The sequence below is a fragment of the Antedon bifida genome, chromosome 2 (assembly GCF_963402885.1).
Source record: "Antedon bifida chromosome 2, ecAntBifi1.1, whole genome shotgun sequence".
Classification (NCBI taxonomy): domain Eukaryota; kingdom Metazoa; phylum Echinodermata; class Crinoidea; order Comatulida; family Antedonidae; genus Antedon; species Antedon bifida.
In genome coordinates this window covers 10,628,131-10,650,532 of record NC_136227.1, presented here as the reverse complement: position 1 = coordinate 10,650,532, position 22,402 = coordinate 10,628,131, and the positions used below count along the sequence as shown (strand labels likewise).

General features: G+C 34.5%; 3 protein-coding genes and 1 long non-coding RNA gene across 5 annotated transcripts in view; 1 reads left to right on the top strand and 3 right to left on the bottom strand.

Annotated features, from left to right (window-relative positions):
• Nucleotides 1–22,402, top strand: part of LOC144835071 (beta-mannosidase-like) — a 109,083-nt gene that overhangs the window by 73,221 nt on the left and 13,460 nt on the right. The gene's annotated exons all lie outside the window — the stretch shown is intronic.
• On the bottom strand, nucleotides 14,009–16,622 carry LOC144835191 (uncharacterized). The gene is made up of 2 exons (XR_013611055.1): nucleotides 16,569–16,622; nucleotides 14,009–15,567 (listed from the first exon to the last, which is right to left on the bottom strand). It is a non-coding gene; the product is annotated as an uncharacterized LOC144835191 (long non-coding RNA).
• Nucleotides 17,021–22,402, bottom strand: part of LOC144835185 (DNA-directed RNA polymerase II subunit RPB4-like) — a 32,819-nt gene continuing 27,437 nt past the window's right edge. Inside the window, exon 5 of the mRNA XM_078690244.1 lies at nucleotides 17,021–17,031. The gene's annotated coding sequence lies outside the window, so the exon portion shown is untranslated. The remainder of the gene's footprint in view (nucleotides 17,032–22,402) is intronic.
• Nucleotides 18,208–21,473, bottom strand: LOC144835106 (uncharacterized). Its single transcript, XM_078690146.1, has 2 exons — nucleotides 21,368–21,473; nucleotides 18,208–20,577 (listed from the first exon to the last, which is right to left on the bottom strand). Exon 2 carries the CDS (start codon nucleotides 20,575–20,577, stop codon nucleotides 18,841–18,843), a length of 1,737 nt encoding a protein of 578 aa, XP_078546272.1. The 5' UTR covers nucleotides 21,368–21,473; the 3' UTR covers nucleotides 18,208–18,840.

The following is a 22,402-nucleotide window of genomic DNA, read 5'->3' as shown; positions in this document are numbered from 1 at the left end:
ATATTCATTCCGTAGTTCCTTAACCCTTATCTTAATTGCTTTCTGCATAGCCTTGATCTCCTCTTCTTTGTAGGTAACTGTGCTTTTGTTAATATTCTTTCTTTCTTTTATAAGCTGTTGTAGTCTTTCATCACCATCCCAGGGATGAGCATTTTGGTTTCTTGTTTTCTTCGGGACTTCTTCAACTGCCTTATTTAGCACTGTCATAAGTGTTGTATAGCGCTCAGTTGATGTAGTGGTTGTTGTCTTTTCAGGAGAAGTAATTTTATTAATTTCTTCTTCTATCTTTGTTTTAACATTATTTCTTACTTCTCGATCTTTAAGTTTACTCATGTTGGCTCTTTTGCTCTGTTTTTTCTTTTTATGCTTCTTCCACCTGGCTGCTTTGTTGGCTGGTGTTGTCATATTACTCACAAGGATTCTATGATCAGACGAAAGATAATAGTTGTTATAGACTCTTGTGTCAGTAACATACTTCCTCAACCAGTGATCACATATGTTGTAATCTAGTGTTTTCTTTGTAACACCATCGTTGCTATGCCAAGTGATCCGATGAACGTTTGAATGGTCAAACCAGGTGTTCAGTATGCATAGCTTGAAGTCAGAGCAGTAGTTGATGAGTCTTGTGCCATTGTCGTTACTAATGTCATCTGTGTCTTGAAATCTATGTAGGTTTCCATCAAAGAGTGATTTTCTGGTTGTTATTGTTGATGTTGCATTAAAGTCTCCCATCAGTAAGAGTTTTGTGTTGTTCTCGACTCTTGTTACTTTGGAGAGTTTTGCATAGAAAATATCCTTTGATGATTCTGAACCGGATTCCGTAGGAGAGTACGCAGACACAATTCTTAATTTACAATTTTTTATTGTGACGTCTATTGCCATTAGACGTTCATATACATTATAAACATTAGACACTTTGATATGGGGTGACTGTTTGATGGCAATAGCAACTCCATACATCTTTTTGATTTTCAGTCCAGTCCAGTATACATTGTAGCCCTCATGTGAGATTGCACCGGTACCAATCCGTCTCACTTCCTGCATACACACGATGTCAAGGTTTGCTGCTTTAATTTGAATGAGGGTTTCATGTAGTAAGAAGTCATCTGAGCAGGTATTAACATTAATCTGTCCTGCTCGCCAATGAAAATATTTTGCAGGCTTTTGTTTCCTAACTGCTTCTTGTACTTTCTTGTTTATGTTTGAAAGGTTTTTAGAATCTATATCTTTATTACTCTTTGTGTGAAATTTTGACTTGCGTCCACCACGGGTACCTCTATAATGGAAAATTCCCAAGTCTTTCAAAACACTTCCAACCGCAGTAGTAATTTTTCCAGCATATTGTCTCAGGTTAAGTAGCTTTGAGTAGCTATAGTTATAGGTCAACATAGTTTACTCGCAGCAATGGTAGATTATAATAATAATATCTCACATACACCGACTCTAGGCCCTGTAAACAAATCTTCTGTGCTATGCTGTCCCAAAGTTCTTAGGCAACAATAGGCTTTGCTTCACTGAACACTGCTAAGACAATAGCATGCACACAGCTAGATAGGGCCTAGCTATAAGCTATAAAAAATCTTTTCTAAATCCAGTTTAGCTGATAAAAATAAGAAAAAAGAATATACAATACAATAGTTGCAAGTGCTGATAACAATATTGGTAGTAAAATCACTCTCAAAATGTGTACTTAAAACCCAAAAAGCAAGATTTTAAAAGCAGAATGGGAGTAACACTGTCAAGCGCCTCTGGCAGCCAACACACCACAACTGCGTACAACTGAGGACAAGTGCTGTTCCGCCGTACCACGCCGAGAGTGTTAAAGAGTCGCTATCCAATCGAGTTCGAACAATACCATGAAAGCCCCAGTGGTCTAATGGTTAGGACATCTGCATATCAAGCAGGCGGTCCGAGTTCGAGTCTCGGTTGGGGCGGCTTTTTCTCATTCTCACAGATTTCCTCATCTTTATCGTTTCAAATTAATTAATTAAATTTCAGTATATCACCGGGCGGTTTAAAATTAATGTTCTTTGCCTGTTGTGTTTATATATTCAGTTTAACATATATTGCTTGAAAATGACCGGAAATGTGGTTATTAACTTAATTTAATAAGGTTATTCTACATAATAACAACATAAATTAATAAATATTTGTCGTAGGGAGTGTCAAATTATTCACAATATATGTTTATACTTGCCATAATGCAACATTTTTTTTCAAACAGTGACTGAATCACCCATTTTTTCTGTGATTTTAACTTTGACCTGTTTTTCTCATCGAAACGACATTTCTAAGCGCAAATTGCTTATAATATATTAGATATTTTTATTCAATCTAATTATTGATTGATTATTGCTTTGAAGTCCCATACATAAGAGCCTATCGGGGTGGATTTTAATTCAAAGTGGCGTAGAAGGGGAATACTATTACTACTACTATACAGTACAATGTCAGAAAAATTGCAAGCAATAGTGAAGCAGAATGGTTATTAGACAACATAATGCAGTGGTAATATGTCTCAATCAAAATTTGGGCTGCAAAATTTATTGACTACTTTTTCCACATGGACCAATGCAAGAGACCCAGAGTTCGATCGATATATATCCGATGCAAGACCCATTTATAGGCCATAGAGTACCCAAAAGGTTCATTTGGGAAAATTGATATGAGTTCCTTAAGAATCGTAGGTTTTTCAGTTTCATCCAGGTATCCATGTATCTCCAATAAACGGCATCTATGGCTCATAGAAAATAAAGAAGTTACCCATGGTTCATTTTGACAAATCCATGTGGGTTCCATAAGGATCGAGGGTGCACAGACAGGCTTTTCCCATGACTTAATCTTGAAACCCACAGTTTTAGTTACCCGATATATTTCTAATACAGGGCCTTATGTAGCCAAATGCATTGATACGATACAGAGGCCACAATGTAGAACTGAACATACAGTAGAGAACTGCTGTGTTTCATTTTAGGCAAAATCCATATGGGTTCCTTAAGGATCGAGAGTGCACATGCAGCTTTATTCCATGGGCATATATGAACCCACAATGTAACCCCTTATATTTCCATTATGGGGCTTATGTCCATCCATTAATTTGGGCAAATCCATAAATGTTCCTCAAGGATAGAGGGTGCATAGGGAGATTTATTCCATAGACATATTTCTATGAATCCACATTTTCACCCCACATACAGTATTTCTAATATAGGGTCTCTTGTAGCCCCACATATAGAAGGATCGGCTCTTGGGTTGATTTGGGAAAATCCATAAATGTTCTTTAAAGGTCAAGGGTGCACATTTAGTTTTATTCCACAGTTCATCTATGAACTATTTACCCCATATTAATTTCTAATACAGGACCTTATGTAGCACAAAAGGGTCATTAGAGGGTTCATTCGGGCAAATCCATATGGGTTATTTTAGAATCATGTGTGTATAAGAAACTTTTTCCTGTATGGGCCAGCCTATTGGGGCCAAATGTTTTACCCATTTCCATTACAGAGCCAGTATGGCCCATAGAGAACATAAAAGATATAATCCCATAAGGATCCCATATATAGGTTCCTTCAAATGTACAATAATTATGTACATAATTATTTTGTGGACTCTTCATACAGTACCAAAGTGTTACAATCAATACCCACTCCATCCCACCGCTTAGAATTAAAATCCATCAATAGGTTCTATATACAGTATTTCAAGATCACTAATCACACACGCTATTTTTCAAACATTATAATCCATTAGATTGAATATAAGTATATAAGATCTTTTATTATAAACAATGTGCGCCTATTTTCAACTCTCTACGCCATGTCGTTATTTAGATGAGAAATGCGGGTCAAATGCTAGTACACAAAAATGCATGTTCCGGTATTTTTAGAGATGTTGCTCTATGACAAGTATAAACATATATTGCGAACAATTTGACACCAAAATTAGCTCCATACGACAAATATTTATCAATTTATGCATGTTATTATAGGGTGTGTAGAAAGCGACGACCTCGAATTGGACGACCCCAACGACCCGGGCGACCTCGAATTGGACGACCTAGAATTGGACGACCCATAACACGAAACCGACGACCCCTATAGCCTAGCCTAGCCTAGGCCTAAGTGTGGTATAACATCCCGAAGGCGAACATAGCCAAAGATCTTTAAACCATACCTTATATAATACTCGCTTGCAATTGCAATTGATTGAAAAAAGAAAAATCAAAACAGAAATATCGCCATTTGATACTGAATGTGTCGACACGAACAAACGAACAGATATGGAACGCCAGGAGTGCATCATTAAAACTGCATTCGACTCGATTAGCACACGAAATATCATAAACATGGTAAACCTTTTTCAGCGGCGGGTAAGTTTTGACCGTATACAATGCATATGTGAAATGTATTGTAAAGCTTTCTTATGGCCCTCCCCATGCACATGTTCGCAACACGCTGCTTGGTAGGCCTATAGTGTTCGTTATAAGAAGACGAGATGTAATTATACGTCCATGGTTTAACCATGTAATGTATAATATTTATTTCTTTTTAATTTATATTTATGTCGAATGCAGTTTTAATGATGCACTCTTGGCGTTCCATATCTGTTCGTTTGTTTGTGTCGACACATTCAGTATCAAATGGCGATATTTCTGTATTTTTTCAATCAATTGCTTGCTTGCGAGTATTATATAAGATGGTTTAAAGATCTTTGGCTATGTTCGGCTTCGGGATGTTATACCACACTTAGGCCTAGGCTAGGCTAGGCTATAGGGGTCGTCGGTTTCGTGTTAATGGGTCGTCCAATTCTAGGTCGTCCAATTCGAGGTCGCCCGGGTCGTTGGGGTCGTCCAATTCGAGGTCGTCGCTTTCTACACACCTGTTATTATAATATAGAATAAACTGATGTCAAAGGTCAATAACCACACTTTCGGTCATTTTCAAGCATTATCATCTGTTAAACTGAATATAAATTTATATCTTGGGAACAATTTTCTCCTAGTTTTAATTCTCTCCGACATGCCATTACTTAGATATAGCGAAAAGAGGTCAAAGGTCAAAATTGCTAAAAATGGAATTTCCGGTAAATTTTACAAAACAATTTCTGTTAGACCTAATATAAACAAATACATTGTAAACAATTTGACACCAAAATTATCTCACTACATCCAGTATTTCCAGAGATGCAGCATATTTTATTAAAATAGCGGCCATTTTATTTTTGCTCAATGCCGACAGCCGTCCAGTAAAAAATTCTTCAATCTGATGGTATCGAGAATCAAAATCCATAAAAAAACTATAGAATATATTGCAAGGTTAAACCCCTTGGCTGCCGGGCTACTACTATAAGAGAACTGTTTATTAGGGACTATGCGAAACAGAACGGGAAGCCACAGAACGGTGCATTATGAAAAATGAATGTATGAGCTTTAACAACGTGGGTGGAGCTTAGGGTGAAATGACGTCTCAACTTTTTGAGGAAGATAAAGTTGGCATTTAACAGCGTTTACGGAGAAAGACTCAAATAGGCCTAACGAAAAAAAATGGGAAGCATTACGACATGAGCTGACGTGCATAAAAGGTTCGCTGAATAAAATCAATATTTGCATCTAATCAGCTTAACCACTGGCAGAAAAAAAAAACAATTCGTCAAGAATGTCTACTACTACCAGACCGTCGGCAAATAAATCAAAACATGGATCTACAAAAACAAGTGATTCTACTAAGCCTGTCACTAACATCAACAAGGTGAGTTAGACCCACCCAGCATACTGCAGCCTGATGACTTGGGTCTAGGCCATGCTTTCGGATACGGCGGTACGATATACAACACTTTCTATCCGACGACAAAGAACTTGTAAACATAGTTGCAGAAAGTCAACATAATCTTGTCATCACCGGTCCTGCTCAACAGTGAAAATGAAACGATCATAACATCGATAAGTAAAACCATAATAGATCGTGTAAGTCAAAATGTTTACGGAAGCGTTACCCATGACAACCAACTTGTAGAGGGCGAGATTTACTCACTTAAAGAAACTAACACAAAACTGAAGCAAGATATAAACTCAATAAATGAAAAGTTAGATGACGTAGAACAATATAGCAGACAGAACTGCCTAATATTACACGGGGTTCCTGAATCTACAAACGAAAACACAGATGTAACTGCATTATACATTATAACATCATTACCAAAAACGTGGAAATAATGGACTTTGATCGTGTTCACCGACTCGGTAGGAAAAAGCTACTACATGACAAGAACAAATCGAAACCTCATCCAATCATAATGAAGTTCTAAGCATACTCTACTCGTGGCGTGTTTCGAGACAAGAAACTATTGAAACAATCTCTATACTCAATAACTGAAAAAGCTAACACAGACGGATGCAGTTTTTGAAAGAGGCGGGATGGATTGACAACGTCGAAGCTGCCTGGTCAATGGATGGAAGAATAAACTGTTTTTAAAAAACAAAAGAAAGTTACCATCAGATAAATTCCGATCTTCATAGGCCTATGGCTGAGTGTATACTGATGTGTATGTATGCATATGGCCCATTTTTCATGCGTACTATACGTATACACAGCTAACAGCTAGTATTATTTTACTTTTTTTTTTTTTTTTTATTAAACCTTATTTAGTGAGGGTGACCCTAAACAGCATAAGCTGACAATCAAGGGGCCCTCATATAGACATTATAAAAAGAACTTATATAGAAAAAAAACCGGATGAACTATGTTTAAAAAAATATAAAAATATATATTATATAATTATGTACTTATTACAAAAATATATTCTACAATAATATACACAACGTTGAGTTTTTTTGGGGGGGATTAAATATTTTTTTAGAGCAGACTTAAAATTATTTATTTTTACCGCAACTCTTAGTTTGGTGGGTAGCAAATTCAGGTATGTTGGTGCTCTATAGATTAAGCTGTTCTTAAAAGTTTCAGTTTTAGGGAAAGGGATGACAAATTTCCTCTCACTGACACTTCGGGTACATCGATTATTTGGAATTCTGGCAAGACGCAAGGTATTCCGGAGCAAGACCATTTGCAGACCTGTAGGCAAGGCAGCCCAGTTGTAGATGTATGCGATCTTGGACTGTATGAAGATTTAAGGTGTTGTAAATGTTAGTTTTTGGTGTGAGAGGATGAGCTTTAAGGATAATGCGAAATGCTCTATTTTGCATGGTCTGTATTCGGTCAATATTCGATCTGGTTCCCCAAACACTACAGCAATAATCAATGTGTGGAAGGATTATAGTGTTATAGAGGAGTATGGATGTGTGTTTATTAATGAAATGACGGGCACGCGATAAGATGGAGATGGACAAGCCCAGTTTGGAACGGAGTTTATTTACATGAAAGGAAAAAGATAAATTTGAATGTATGTGAGGCGGAGGGTTTTGTGTTGTTTGAGTTTTTTATGGGTTCCAATAAGCATTGAGGATGTTTTTTTACAGTTTATAATTAATTTGTTTTGTTTAAGCCAACTTTTAATATTTGAAAGATCAATAATATTTGGTGAAGCTGATGAGTAGTAGATTATAGTATCATCTGCATACATGTCGGTTTTGGAGTGTTTAATTGCATGTGGCAGGTCATTAATAAACAGAGTAAATAGAAGTGGTCCAATAAGAGAGCCTTGAGGAATACCCATAGTGACATTCTGAGATGTAGAAGTATGGGTTTCAATTTTAACACACTGGGTACGATTTGAAAGGGAAGATTTTATTAGTTGAATAGATGTGAGAGATAAGCCAAAGTTTGGAAGTTTTTGAATGAGAACATGATGGTCAACAAGGTCAAAGTCTTTGCGAAGGTCGATGAATACAGCTCCTGTATAGATCTGTCAATATTCGAATACCAGTTATTTAGAGTATTGGTTAGTGCTGTAAGTGTTGAAAACCCAGATCTGAAACCAGACTGACTCGAGCATAGCATGTTATGTGTGGTAAGATGTTGGTAAAGCTGCGAGTGGAGGATTTTTTCAGTGATTTTAGAGATGTTAGATAAAATTGATATAGGTCTATAGTTGTTGAAGTCATGTGTATCACCAGATTTGTGAATTGGTGTAACAAAAGAGTGTTTCCAGATGTCTGGAAATATGTTTGTTGTGATAATGGTATTGATGATGTAGGCAAGTGGTTTTGATATGGTAGGGGCTGCCAGCTTCAGAATCTTACCTCCGATCCCATCCGGTCCGGTGGCCTTTTTAGGGTCAATTTTTAACAGCTCAGTTTCAACAATTTCCCTGGTAACAGTCTTAAAAGTAAATTGGGGGTTATCATGTTGGTTAGTTTTATTTGAATCATTTTCATTAGTGGGCATGTAATTTGTTTCATTTGCAATAAGAGATAGGCCAATATTAGTGAAATAATCATTAAAAGAATTTGCAATTTCTTGTGGATCATTTATTTCAGAGTTAGTAACTAATATAGAGACTTTGGGGCAAATTTGTTTGTTTTAGGAAGGAGATGCCCAATGCCTTCCCACATCCTGCCAGAATCTCCAGCAGAGTCAGCAATTAGATCTAAGTAAAAACTACGTTTAGCACTTCGGCATAGACTAGTTACTTTATTTTTTAATTTTTTGGCGTACCGCCAATCTGATGTATGATTTGTTTGTTTAGCTTTTGTTCGAGCTCTATCACGTGTGTGCATTAAGTCCAAAATGTCCTCTCGTTGGATTAGCCAACCTGGTAGTTTTCCCTTAAAACGCCTAGTTGTAGGAGCATGATGGTTTAGAACATCATTTAAATTTGAATAAAATAAATCAATAAAAGCATCTGGATTACAGTTCCTAATCAAATCATCCCATTTTATCTAATCAAGGAAAAGGCATTTGTTAAAATTTTTGAAAGATCGAAATGTTTTAGTTATATGCCTGTTTTTAAAAATGTTATAAGAAACCTCAGTTAAGACAGCATCATGATCACTCATAGAATGGTCATAAACCTTTGTTTGGAGATGAATTTTTTTGTTTAATGTGATGATCACGTCAATAATTAATTTGGTGTTTTCAGTGGTGCGGGTGGGCTGGTTTACTAGTTGCAGAAGATTACAGTCATCCATAATATTCTGTAGCTTCCTTGTGTTCGCGTTAGGTAATAAAAAATCAGAGTTTAAGTCTCCAATGAGAATATAGTCTCTGTCATGTACACCAGTAAGTTCAAGAAGGTTACTTAGGTCATCAAAGTAGTATGTTTTGTTACACTGACGTTCATCCAATTACTGATAGCATGACCTGCTTTTAGTATATTATTCCAAATTATGTGGTTATAACGTCAGTCCTTTTTTTAAATATGTATTGTGATGAACATAATTAGTCATCTTTAAAAAAAAATTACGCCATTATCTATCAATTAATAAATGCAAATCACGAGTAATTAATACGAACATATTATTCTTTACACTTGTAACCAAACATTTCTTTTCTTTTTTATCTATGTTATGTACTGTAATAAGTGTATTTTAGACGCCCATACCTGCTGTGCAATATGTCACAACACTGCTCTCAGTAATTTATCTTCTAATCCTTACAACCCCTACTACTGTTATAAATGCTTAAGTAATGTACTTCCTTTCAACCACATCGATGACGACAAAGAATTCCAACATGAAATAAGCCAACTTAATCACGATCAATTAATTAATTTAACTCATTCAAACTAAATAGAACAATTAACAACACGGATCTAGAAAAACTCGGATATCAAGATCTGAGTATTCTATTTCCAGATTGGAACTAGAAAACCCAGATTATCAAATAGATACATTATTAATAGAGGGTAGTTTGTTTGAAATACTACAGTATTAGGCCTATACGTTTTCTTACTAATATTAATAATTATTGTAACTTGTAGTAGCAGCCTACGACTTAAATCATAAAGAAATACAGTATACATATTTTAAAATGATATCCAACAAGCCTCAAATTCATTTTCTTATGTTCTTTTTGCCGACGACTCCAATATTTTTGTCACTCATATCATCCCGACCTTAATAAATTAATTTCAACTTTTAATTCCGAAATTCGAAAACCACGTCTCAAACTGGTTCAAAACTAACAAACTCTCATTAAATATTGATAAAACTAACTTTATACATTTCTTAAATAGTAACAAATCTGAATCTCTTGAATTATGAATTTCCAGTTTTCCTAGTAATTTAAAAAAAAGATTGACATCATTTTTAATTAAATGACGTCAAACGAACACGGTGATTTAGACCATTTGCGCCCGCTTTAGTTGCAAAAGTGACAAAATATTGTCAAAATAATGCCTATTTTGAATCTATTATAGATCTTCAGGATTGAAGGAGACCCCAACTTTTTTAACTTATTATGCAAGGGGATATTGTAGATATGAATTCATGCAGAATTTTTACGTCTCGGATGTTATGACGTCATCATATGGCCACACAAATGTAAAGTATAGGATATTTGTCTTTTTCGTTATTGCTAATCACATTCAATAGAGCGCATCTCGCTTATCCAAATTCCATTTCCCCCGTGATTTTAATATTGTCTAGGTCAATCAACTATCGTTCGCATGAGTTAAAAATATTTTAATTTTTATGTCGGCATCATGTTTAAAAATGTAAATAATATGGGTCACTTATTTTCATCTTTACCTTGAATTTCAGTCTGTTATAGCTCGTAAGAATAAAAAGTTATAATCATGATTAAAAGGTTTTCTGGAAGCTATTGGATTGTAGATACGAATTCATGTGAACATTTTGCCAATCACATGTTGTGACGTCATCATATGGCCAGTTGAATAAAAAAAGTCGTATTTTCATATTTTGCGTCATAGTTCATCACATTTAAAAGAGCGCGCACCTATATTTTACGTATTCAAATTTCTTCTACACGTTAATATGTTGTTGCTGAGATAATTTCCTTCCGAAATTGCTATCTTAGTGTTTCATTTTGATACCGTCACCATGTTAAAAATTGGAATAAATGGCGGGTCACGAAATTTCATCTTTTCTACACTGTATGTAATATGTACTGTATACTCTGTATATACTATATGACACATAGACAGAATTCAGTTCTAACAACATGTCATATATTCTTCATTTCAGGTCATAATGCCATAATATTTTTCTGTGTGCAATATTCCAACGTATGATGTGCACGTGGCGTTTGTCGCGCGGATAACCCGAACTCGTCAAAGTGACGAGTTCAAATTTAGTTTTTCTTTATTCTTGTTATTTAGGCCTATTTGTTTATTCATATTTTATTTATTTATAGACTACTTTTGAAACATTTATTAGGCTATCGCTCTCTATGAAGAGACTTAAAAATTGTAAAATGAAGTGCTAATTTTAACATAGGCCTATTTTGGATCTCTCTCTGGATCAGCCTATGAATAATGCAGATTCACCTCTATGCATTATGAACCGGAACATTTCATGGGTGTTGTTTCTTGCTATCCACCTGAAAACATACAGCACATTACAGACCAGGGTGTTCAGCAAAAAGGAAAAGGATCAGTATATTAAGAGACATAACTTTTGATAATTATTCCAGTCAGAGATTGTCCAAACATTGACCTGATAGTGATTTAACCGGCATTTACTCATAACCAGATAAGACCAAGTTACTAAGTTATTTCTTTGTTCAACTGGTCTTCATTAAAGCTGTTAAAATCACTACAACCAAACGTCTTAAACGTGTGAGTGCAATAGGAATCATATGATGTTAAGAATAGATGAGTTCCACTATCTGATAGTTGGCCCTATTATATATGCCATTATGTATATTAACTGTCAAGGCATATTTTGTACAGACAAAGATTTCTGAACACTGACAGATAAGAATCGCTTATCAATGTGAAGTGTTTTCTTTTTGCTTAACCGAAATGTAAGACATAGATTTTGCAAGGTTTTAATTTGTTTAGGTCTCTTAATTTTAGCAGCATTGTACAATTTAAAATGTTAAGCTTCTTTAATTGGATGGAGCAGATAATGTTAAAAGGCCGCAGTGCAGTGGTCTTTTATTGGAGAGATCTTTAATTATGATTCCTCTTGCACTAATTAGTATGGAACCCACCAAATAGAATCGCAAGTTGTTGATTTTAACAGCGTTAATGAAAAGCAGTTCAAGAAATGTTACAGGTATACTTGATAGATTTAGTTTTGCAACTTGTTTTTATACGACATTGTAGAGTAAATTTCAGTTTAATCACTAACGGATTCAGGTCAATGATTGCAACACATCAACTTAGTTACCAGCAAAATTAGGCAAGCCAAGACTGAATATTATGCGAATGTGGATAATAAATATAAAAATAACTAAAAAAAAAACTATGGGAAGAATTGAGTAAGACCATTGGTAAAGATAAAATAGAAATAGTGTCCACACAGACCTAAATTGTGAAGATTGTAATAATTATTTCTCCAATATTGGTAATAAAATTTTACAATCATTCGATATTAATTTGAGCACCGAATGGAAACATCCCGTATGTATCCATGAATTTAAATTCGCAAAGGTAAAATGTGAGGATATTGAAAAAACACTTTCAGGTTTGTCTGAAAATAGTAATTTAGATATTTTGAATTTTGACTCAATAATAATAAATTCTGGTAAAACCAAACATATGTTAATTAGAAATCGTAATGTTCGCCCTCAGTCCTCATTGAATATTCATGTTGGTAGTGAAACCCTTGATGTCGTGAAGAATCGAATATCCGTTATATATGGAATGACCATATTCGGCAATTAAATAAAACTATAGGATACAAAATTAACATCCTAAATAAGTTGTCTGAAACGGTAAGTGAATCTCTTTTAAATATGCTATATATCAGTGTTATCCAGCCATGTATAGACTATGCTATCTCTGTGTGGGGAACTACGTCTCAAAAAAATAAAAATATTCTTTTAAGGTTACAAGAACGTGCCGCTCGAGTTGTAAAAATTAATTTTGACTTCAAAAACTATCGTGGGATTTATATTATTAAACAAAATAAATGAAAATTGCTAGATGAACGTAGAGACTACGCTCTAGCTTATATTATGTACAAATGTATACATGGTATTGCACCTCCCCGTCTGTGCAACGATATTGAAATGGTTTACGACCAACATGGATACTCTACGAGATATTCCCAATCTCTGAATTTTATACCACCTATGGCAAATTGCTTATTAATGAACGGGTCGCTAAAGATTGCAGGAGCAAAAGCTTGGAATAAGATCCCTGTAAAAATTCAAGATAGTTTGTCTGTAAATAGTTTTAAAATTAATTATAAAAAGCATTTCTTAAAAAAATAATTGTATTTCCACACGTTTTATTATTATGTTCTATATTCACTGATTATTATTTTTTTAATTTCATACATTTTTTTTGGAAGTTGTTTCATTGCAGGACCATATTGAAAAAAAGCAATTTTGTGATCTTTTCTTTTCTGAATTATGTTATCCTGCCTAAATATGTTTTAATACAAATAAATAAAAAATAAAATAATAAATAAGTAAGTTTTAATCATCATAATTGCAAGTAACACAAATTGGTTTTCCATATCCCCCATTAGGGTTAGGGTTTGTGTGTTATAGGCATTTGTTTGTGTTTATAGGTCAACATTTAAAAGTGGCGTAAAAACTTGTGCCCTAACCATGGGATGGGAATTTTTTTCTGACATTCAATATGGTATTCCTAACAAAAATTGTCTACTTTTTCCCGCAAAATTTATACTGCACCCAGGCTATAAGCAAAATAATAAGTGCTATTATTTATAGAATTTCGCAACAGAATAAGGTGGTACTACCTGGTACGTACCATCGTAAATCATTAACGAATGCTAGGTCGGGAAGCTAGTGTTCCAACTTCAGACTGACGGCGCGCACAGCAAGTTGAGTTCTGAACGAGATCAGTCAACAACGTTTGCGTGGCAAAAAATTCTCAAATTAATGATGTTTACAAACAACCGAACGTTTATTAAAGCTCGTATCACCATTAGATATCACTTTTACGTGAGCTGGGCTAATTTCAAATGACAGGTGATAAACCAAATCAAATTGTAAGAATATAATCACGTGCGTTATAATACAAATTATCTGCTGATATTTCAATAAAATGTTTCTGTATATACAATTGTTTTCATAAATGTACCATTTGCTGAAAACAATTGCATTGTATTAGTATGCCAATCTGGTACTAATAAATTACAATCCATGGTAAAAGTGACGTCATGTGGTTTAACCAGTGTACCTGGTGTTACATCAACTGAACCTGAGCCTATCTTACTCATCAGCTCCCCACTATCAATGTTAAATTGATAAACATATTGAGCCCTTATGTCTGCAATAAACAAAACATTTGTATCATTGTTGACTGCCAAACCAACTTGATATTGACCGAATTGAGTAATTATTTCAAACTTATCATTACACATTACAACATTCTTACTTTCGGCGTCACTAAACATAAAATTATCAATTCCTATTCTATGTACTTTATAGATTTGGACATTTGAAATGTGTATGTTGGCAATAAATGAACCTGATTTTGTTAAATTTCAGCAACTCATTAGAATAGCTTGGTACTAATAAACAACCATCTTTATCTGATGATACATCTATCACATTGTATCTGTTATCTATTTTGAAAGATCCTATGTTATCAATAGTATGTACAAGTGTAGGTAGAACTTTAATATTCACTGGTGAGCCTTTGATGCTAGCAAATCCATTAGTGATCTTCATTTTCCACTCACCGACGTCATTGCATGTACTTTTAATGCTGTACCCTCCGCTTCCTATGTCAACTACCTCCAATCCAATGTTGTCACGTGATGGATTTATCAGAGTAGCAGTCAATGTGCAAGTATCCCATTCATCCACATGTTTTACCTTCACTGCAAATGGTTGTCCCTTGATAACAGTAATTTATTTATCCTCTTCATTAACAATGTACCTTTTATCAACACTTACATTAGAAATAGCATCATCCAGATCTGCCTTTTTCGTGAAGTTTGGTGTAAGATTATTTGGATAAGAGGACAATTTGTCTTCCATTGTATTTATATTTTGTTTAACTTCTTCAATATCCGATTTGTAACTATCAAGTATGTTTTACATTCCGGTTTGTCTGTCATTTCTATAACTGATGTCTTCAGATTTTGCAATTGAATTTGATGTTGTTCGAGTTCTTTAACTTGTCTTTCAATTGCTTCCTCCTTTTGCTTACATACAATGTCAAGATTCGTCATTAGTTTCTCGCCTTCCTCTTTTACCTTTTTTACAACAACTTCTACATGGTTTTCTATCAATTTTTTAATGTAATCTACTTGTAACTTAAACTCTCTGTCATCGCTAATTATGGAATTAAAAATGACTTCTAATTCCTGTTTCATATCTGTGGCCTTTGAGATAGCTTCATTTACGATTTTGCAATAATCATTGGTTTGGTATCATGCTTCTCTGTATAACAACTCACAAAATGTTCACAATCTTTACATGCACTTTTGGTACACGTTGTACAAAACCGTTCCACTATGTTATCAGGATGATCTTGGCATCTGAATGGCACCTCTTGACTCGACATCTGTAAACAATATTTCGAAAATTGTATTCTTTGTTTAACATGCATTTTTAGTGTGTTAAACCTATAAAGCATTATTGATACTAGATTGAAAATCAACTAGTTAGGTGATCTGCGCAAATACAAAGTTAAAGTGATGTATGTTTTACTATACTATTTTCAAATTTTTAAGATACATCAAAACGTGTGAAAGAATACTATTTTAGCAATAACATATGGCATTTGTGAATTATAATTACATTAGTAACACATTAGAGCAATTAATATGCATCATGTTTAGTCAGCAACATGTTTTACACTCTCTTGTATGTACGTACATATTGTGGTTATCTCGCTAGCATAACAATAGGACACAAAGATAATACGCTGAAAATCCTCAAATGCCGAGTAATCTTCATATCCTGGTACCAGTTATAGTCTTTGAACTAGGACTAAATCCTTCAGATTTCCTTTGCTTTGTTGTTTTTTCATGTATGTTTTGTTAATTGGTATGCAACTTACCTTGTATTTTTGTTTCGACACACTGTGACTTTCGTGGAAATATCTGGTCAAGATTTTCCGTTACGTTTACCCTAGAGGAAATATTATATTTCCTGCATGCGTTTACTATAGCTTATTCTGTTGTTAGCAATATATAGCGATTATGCATTATTTCACATAATATGTTAATAATGTTTGAAGTCATTCAAGCCCAAACTGTGTATAACACTGTGATCTTATTAAGCGATTTCATTAAGCAAATACAAGTCTTCCTTTAGATTACAAAACAGATACTCATTAGTTATGAATAAAAACAATGGTATACAACAACATAGTTAATCAGTTTCAATAATGTTTTTTTAAACATGGTTTTTGTTTCATCAACTCGGGTATAAATATTTCGACTAATATCTCGGTTCGTTTATTATTTCACATAATACATGTTAATTAAATTCGCACAGCATAATCTAATAAGTTGTGTTATCTTTGAAGATTAGATGTTTATAGTTTTAAACGCAACTTACCTTATTTTCCTGATTCTGGAACTCCCTTGTAGCATTAACCGATATGTTTTCAGTAGTAATATTAATGGTAGTAATGGTATGTGCTTAACCAATTGTATTCTTTTATAAAACTTACTAACAATGGTGTATGAATGACGTATAGGAAATAATACAACTATGAACTTTAACCTTTGTCACATAAGAAATAGGTCTAAGTTTAAAAACGTCTGATCTGAGTTTTCTATAGATAATAGTAGATCCTACCTAAACATTTGTGTTCGTATATTCGATCATTATAAAAATAATAAACAAAACATTTGGTTTCTGTAGAGAGGAAAACAATACGAAAACATAAATTCCGTTGAGCACCGCTATTGCATAATGGTTTTAGTTTATTAGGTGTTTATTCAGGTAAACCATACTTATAGACTACCAACATCAAGTTTATATCTAGCCTAGCTTAAACCGATAATAGCCAGTAAAGCACTGGGTGAAAAAGTAATGCATAATAGTACAGTATCTACATATGTGATGTGCTTGGTTTGCGGCTAAATCCGATAGGTAGTACGAAGTAAAAGTAGATTGCGTCCGCCATCATGCCATCTTCAGAATGCCAAGAAGAGAAATCTACAAAAAGTACGGTACCGTTCAAGATGGCAATATCACGCACCTGGCGCATATGTGCCGTTGGAGGAATGTCCAAGGATCTAATCTAATTATGGTTGCTTTTGGTCAAAAGGGGGACATTAAAATGAATCAATGAAAACCCTGGGAAAGCACATCAAGTCTATTTGTGGCCCCAGCAAGACGGACGAAATCATTTTCATCATGAACCGATTATTCAAATTCCTGAGGTTTAAGTCGCAAGTCGTCTGTTTCGCCGATCAATTGTGGAGAACTCTATTTTTACCCGTGCGTCACGGTAGAGAGAATCACTTGTTTTGTTTAAAGATATCCCAGACCTATTTATACTGTTTTAAACCAAACTGGAAGTCGCAAGGGCGTCACCAACCTCTCGCATTACTTTCTCACACTGCCACTGCGTTTCAGTCTCGCGACGAGCTCCCTCCTTAATCGGCCTATAAGTCTTCTTGCCGTGAGAATGACCAGAGGTCGAGCGGCGTGCCTATAGGCTAAACGTTGCATATCGCTTCGACGAACTACCTCCTAAGGACAAGAGTGCCGATAAAAGAGGTGATATGAAGAGAGGTTATATGGGCGTCTGTTTCGGTAACGCACTCACCGCTGCCGCGATGTCTCGCAGAGGGGCCTGGGAAAGCACATCATGTGTCCGATCCACAGAGATCGCATCAGGAGCATGCATCGCGAGATTACTGTGATTTTGCATGATGCCTACTACCTGGAAAAATATAGATATTGTACCGAAGAAGCATTTGAATATCGATCTGCATTTTATGAATTCGTTTGGTTTTTAATGCGTAATACACACTCTTATTACTATATTTCTGCGTGCAATGATGAAAAGTAGACAGACAAGGAGCATTGTTATTATTTGTTTGTCTGAATAAAGAATGATATATTGACAATTGAATCTGATTCAGTAAATCAATTATTTATCATGTTTCCAATGTACCGTACTTTTATAAAGTAACAAAAAGTTTTAATCTATCTTTACAGTTTTATACAAATCATCATTTATTTCGGTCAAACTACATTTATTCATATAGTTATTACTCTCTAAGCGTATGGTTTGAAAATCAACAAACTTACTCTGAGTGCATATTATTTGTCCCATTCAATCCAGAATATTACGTTCGGTACAGAAGCTGTCTATTACTTCCAATGTATACGTTTTGAGTTAAATTCAGAGAGCATATGTTTAAATCTTGAATGTTTACTCAAGATATAGGATATGGAATATATTTTGCCTTAGCCTTACTTCTAGGAATATGTTTTGAGTTATATACCGAATGTTTCAAGGCATAGAATTCGGGATCAAACATAAACATGTCTTATTACTGTTTAGTCAGATCGTAAATTTAAGTATTTTACGGGTTTATGTTTCGAAAACTGCATTTTGCAGTGTACATATCAAAACATTCTGGTTACACGATTAGTCGTTTGTAGGCTCATCCCATCGCAATTCAAGGGAAACATAGAATATAAATTCTCATTATTTCGTAATATTGTTTTTTATAAAAATAAAAACCAGTTTACCTAAATAATAATTACAAATACTTTTATGAAATACAGAATAAGTATAAAGAAGTTGAATAATCAACGCTGATTGTAGTGAATCTATATTACGCATGTAATACAAACTTTCTGCTATTTAATAATTAAATATTTTTACATTGTTTGCTCCGTAATTTGCCACAGCTAATCTCCTTGGGTTATAGCTGATTACAGTGATTCCACCTGGAGTATCAATGTTGTCATTTACGTCATCTATTCGTTTTATAAAGATACCATTCTTATCAAACAATTGTAGTCTATGATCACTGACAACTATTACATTCTCATCTTTATCCATTACTATACATTTAGGTTTCCAAACCTTACCATCTTCCTCCCCACCATCCACAAATGTTTTTATAAATGCACCATTTGCATTAAACATTTGTACTTTATTAGCTTTCCAATCAGGTACTAATAGATTACCTTCACTAGTTAAAATGACATCATGTGGAGCATTTAGTGTGTCCATTGAACCAATCTTACATATCAACTTTCCGCCATCAATATTGAATTGATATACACAGTGCCCATCTCTGTCTGCAACATATAGACTTCTTGTTGTAAGGTTTACAGACAAGCCAACTGGGTATTCCAGTATGCCCTTACCAAATTGAGTAATTACTTGGAACGTATCATCACACCATACAACTTTCTGATTTTGGGCATCGCTAAAAACAAAATGACCAATATCGACGTCATATATCTTATAGACATTGACATTTGGAATTTTTATGTTAGCAACAAATGAACCACATTTGTTAAATTGTAACAACTCATTACAATCACTGGATACTAACATACAGCCGTTTTTATCTAATTTCACATCTGTTACTTTGAATCTGTTGTCTATTTTGTATGATGCTATGTTATAAATGGTTTGTACAAGAGATGGTACAACTGTGATATTCACTGGTGAACCTTTGATGCTAGAAACTCCATTAGTGATCTCCATCTTCCAGGCACCTTCCTCGTTGCATCTTCCTTTTATTTTATACTTTCCACATCCCATGAATTCTACCTCATCAACCACAATATTGTCACGTGATGAAGTTATCAAAGTAGCAGACAGTGTGCATGTATCGTCACATTCATTCACATTTTCTACCTTCACCGCAAATTGTTGCCCCTCTGTAACAGTAATATTTTTATCACCTTCGATAACGCTGTACCGGTAATCGACACTTTTAATTTCACCGAGGCCTTTTGAAATATAAGCGTTCAGCTCTGTGTTTATTGAAAAATGTGGTATAAGGATGTTTGCAAACGAGCAGAATTCGTCTTTCATTTGATTGACATTGTGCTTAACACCTTCAACATCTGATTTGTATTTAGCAAGTATGGTTTTTCTTTCCGGTTTATCTGTCATTTCTGTGACTGATGTCTTCAAACTTTGTAACTGCATTTGATGTGATTCGAGTTCATTTACTTGACTTTTAATGAATTCCTCTCTTTGTGTACATACACTTTTAAGGTCCACCATTAGTTTCTCGCCTTCTTCTTTAACTTTTTTGACAACACCTTCTACATGTTTTACAATCAGCTTGTTTATGTAGTCCACGTGTGACTTGAATTCTCTGTCACCGCTAATTATGGAATTAAAAATAGTTTCTAATTCTTGGTTGACATCTTTAATTGACTTGATCATTTCGGTTACGTTTATGTCAAATTCATCTACTGCATTTATCATAGGTTTGGTATCATGTTTTGCTGTATAACACGTCATAAAATGATCACAGTCCTTACATGCACTTTTGGTACAAGTAGTACAATAACGTTCCAGTATGTTATCAGGATGATCTTGACATCTTAATTGTACATCTTGACTCGACATCTGTAATGTTATTAATAATTTTTAGTTTTAGTTTTCAACAGGTTAACATTCTAGTATTTCAACTATATAATAAATATGACAAAATTATTCGAACCTGCGACCTCTCGCTTACAGGGCGAGTATCATACCACTAAGAGACATTTTTTCATACAACTGAAAATACGGAACTTTTGCCGATGAGCTATGCTCGACGCGATTATAAGTTCATGTTCCGAATATGATCACTGTTTCTATAATTTGACAGTATAATTTATATATAATATACACAGTGCTACGCAACACAATTGATTCACAATTGTTATACAATTGTTTTAGCCTCAATTTATAACTTTTTTGTAGTTTTGTAATTCGTTATGATACAAACCTTATTTTCTTGAATGACTTCCTCGTAGTCCAAACCTTTATGATTTTTTTTCAAAAACATAAGAAATAATAAAATAAAAACTTTAAACTGGGTCACAGTTAAATAACTCTGTGAAAAGTCCATTCTTACACCTCTACGAGGTTAATTGTGTGTGTTAGCATGGTCTTTGCAAAGATGTATATTAGGGGAAAAAATATTAGTATTAAGCATAACATCTAGTTTGCTAAACAAATATAAAGATTTTTAGTTTAAAAAAGTAGTCAAAACCTTAGGAGTGCGGTTAAATTACTTTGTATGATATTAACCGTTATACTATTCCCGCTTTGATCTTGATCACAGCAGGAAGGGTGGTCATAGGTAGAACACACAAACAAACGTATGTTTTGATAATGATTAAAGGGCACTTATAATACTATGTAACTTTACCTTATCTTCTTGATATGTAACTTCCTCGTACGTAGTTCTAATCTTAGGTTTGCACTGAAGTGATTATTAACAGTGACTTGGTACGGTATGCTTTCATACAAATGAGTAACAAAGGAGTATGAATGGCGTAAGTTGGCGTTATCAGTGACTTGGTTAGCTTTCATACAAATCAGTAACAAAAGAATATATATAACAATAATAATGCTTGAAACTTTGTCACAGCATGGAGGAAATACTTTATTATAGTCACAGTAAATTTACCCCATACAAACTTGTTTGACATGGGCCTAGATATAACAAGTACTGTAGTAGTAGTTTCTTTTCATTTGTGGGTCACATGATATTCTATAGAACTCTGCACGTCATCGAAAGTAGAATGTCGTCATATGCGAGTACTGCAATTTCTTTATAGTCTCTTCTTGACTGATCATCTCAATCTGTAGTGTGCGGCGTCTCTTATGTTCTACTCTGATAAGGTTTGGACGCAACCCTACAGTCTTACTAACATGGCAGAAAGTTGTCCTTGAAGTACGATGAGAATAGTTTCCATCAATTTAGTTGTCTTCTTGGACTGTTTTCTCCGGGATGGTGGTATCGGCAGTTGTGCTGTGTCCTATATTCATTCTACAATGTTACTAGAGATGCGAAGACTATGACGTGTTCAAACATTCTTATTTAGCATAACTAAAAGAAATGCAAGTCTGACATACATTTCAAATACATTTAAACCAAAAAATAAATTTATAATGCAGATTGGACAATGCCATGTAAAGCTAACTTTTACGTTGTTCATTTTATTTTATACACTCAACAAAAAGTACGGTACCGCTAAAGATGTGTCAATATCACGCACCTGGCGCATAAGTGCCGTTGTTGATTTTGGTCAAAAGGGGGGGGGGGGACATTAAAATGAATCAATGAACAACTTTGGAAAGCACATCAAGTCCATTGTGGCTGCCCAGCCACCTAGCCCCAGCAAGACGGACGAAATCATTTTCATCATGAACGGATTATTCAAATTCCTGAGGTTTAAGT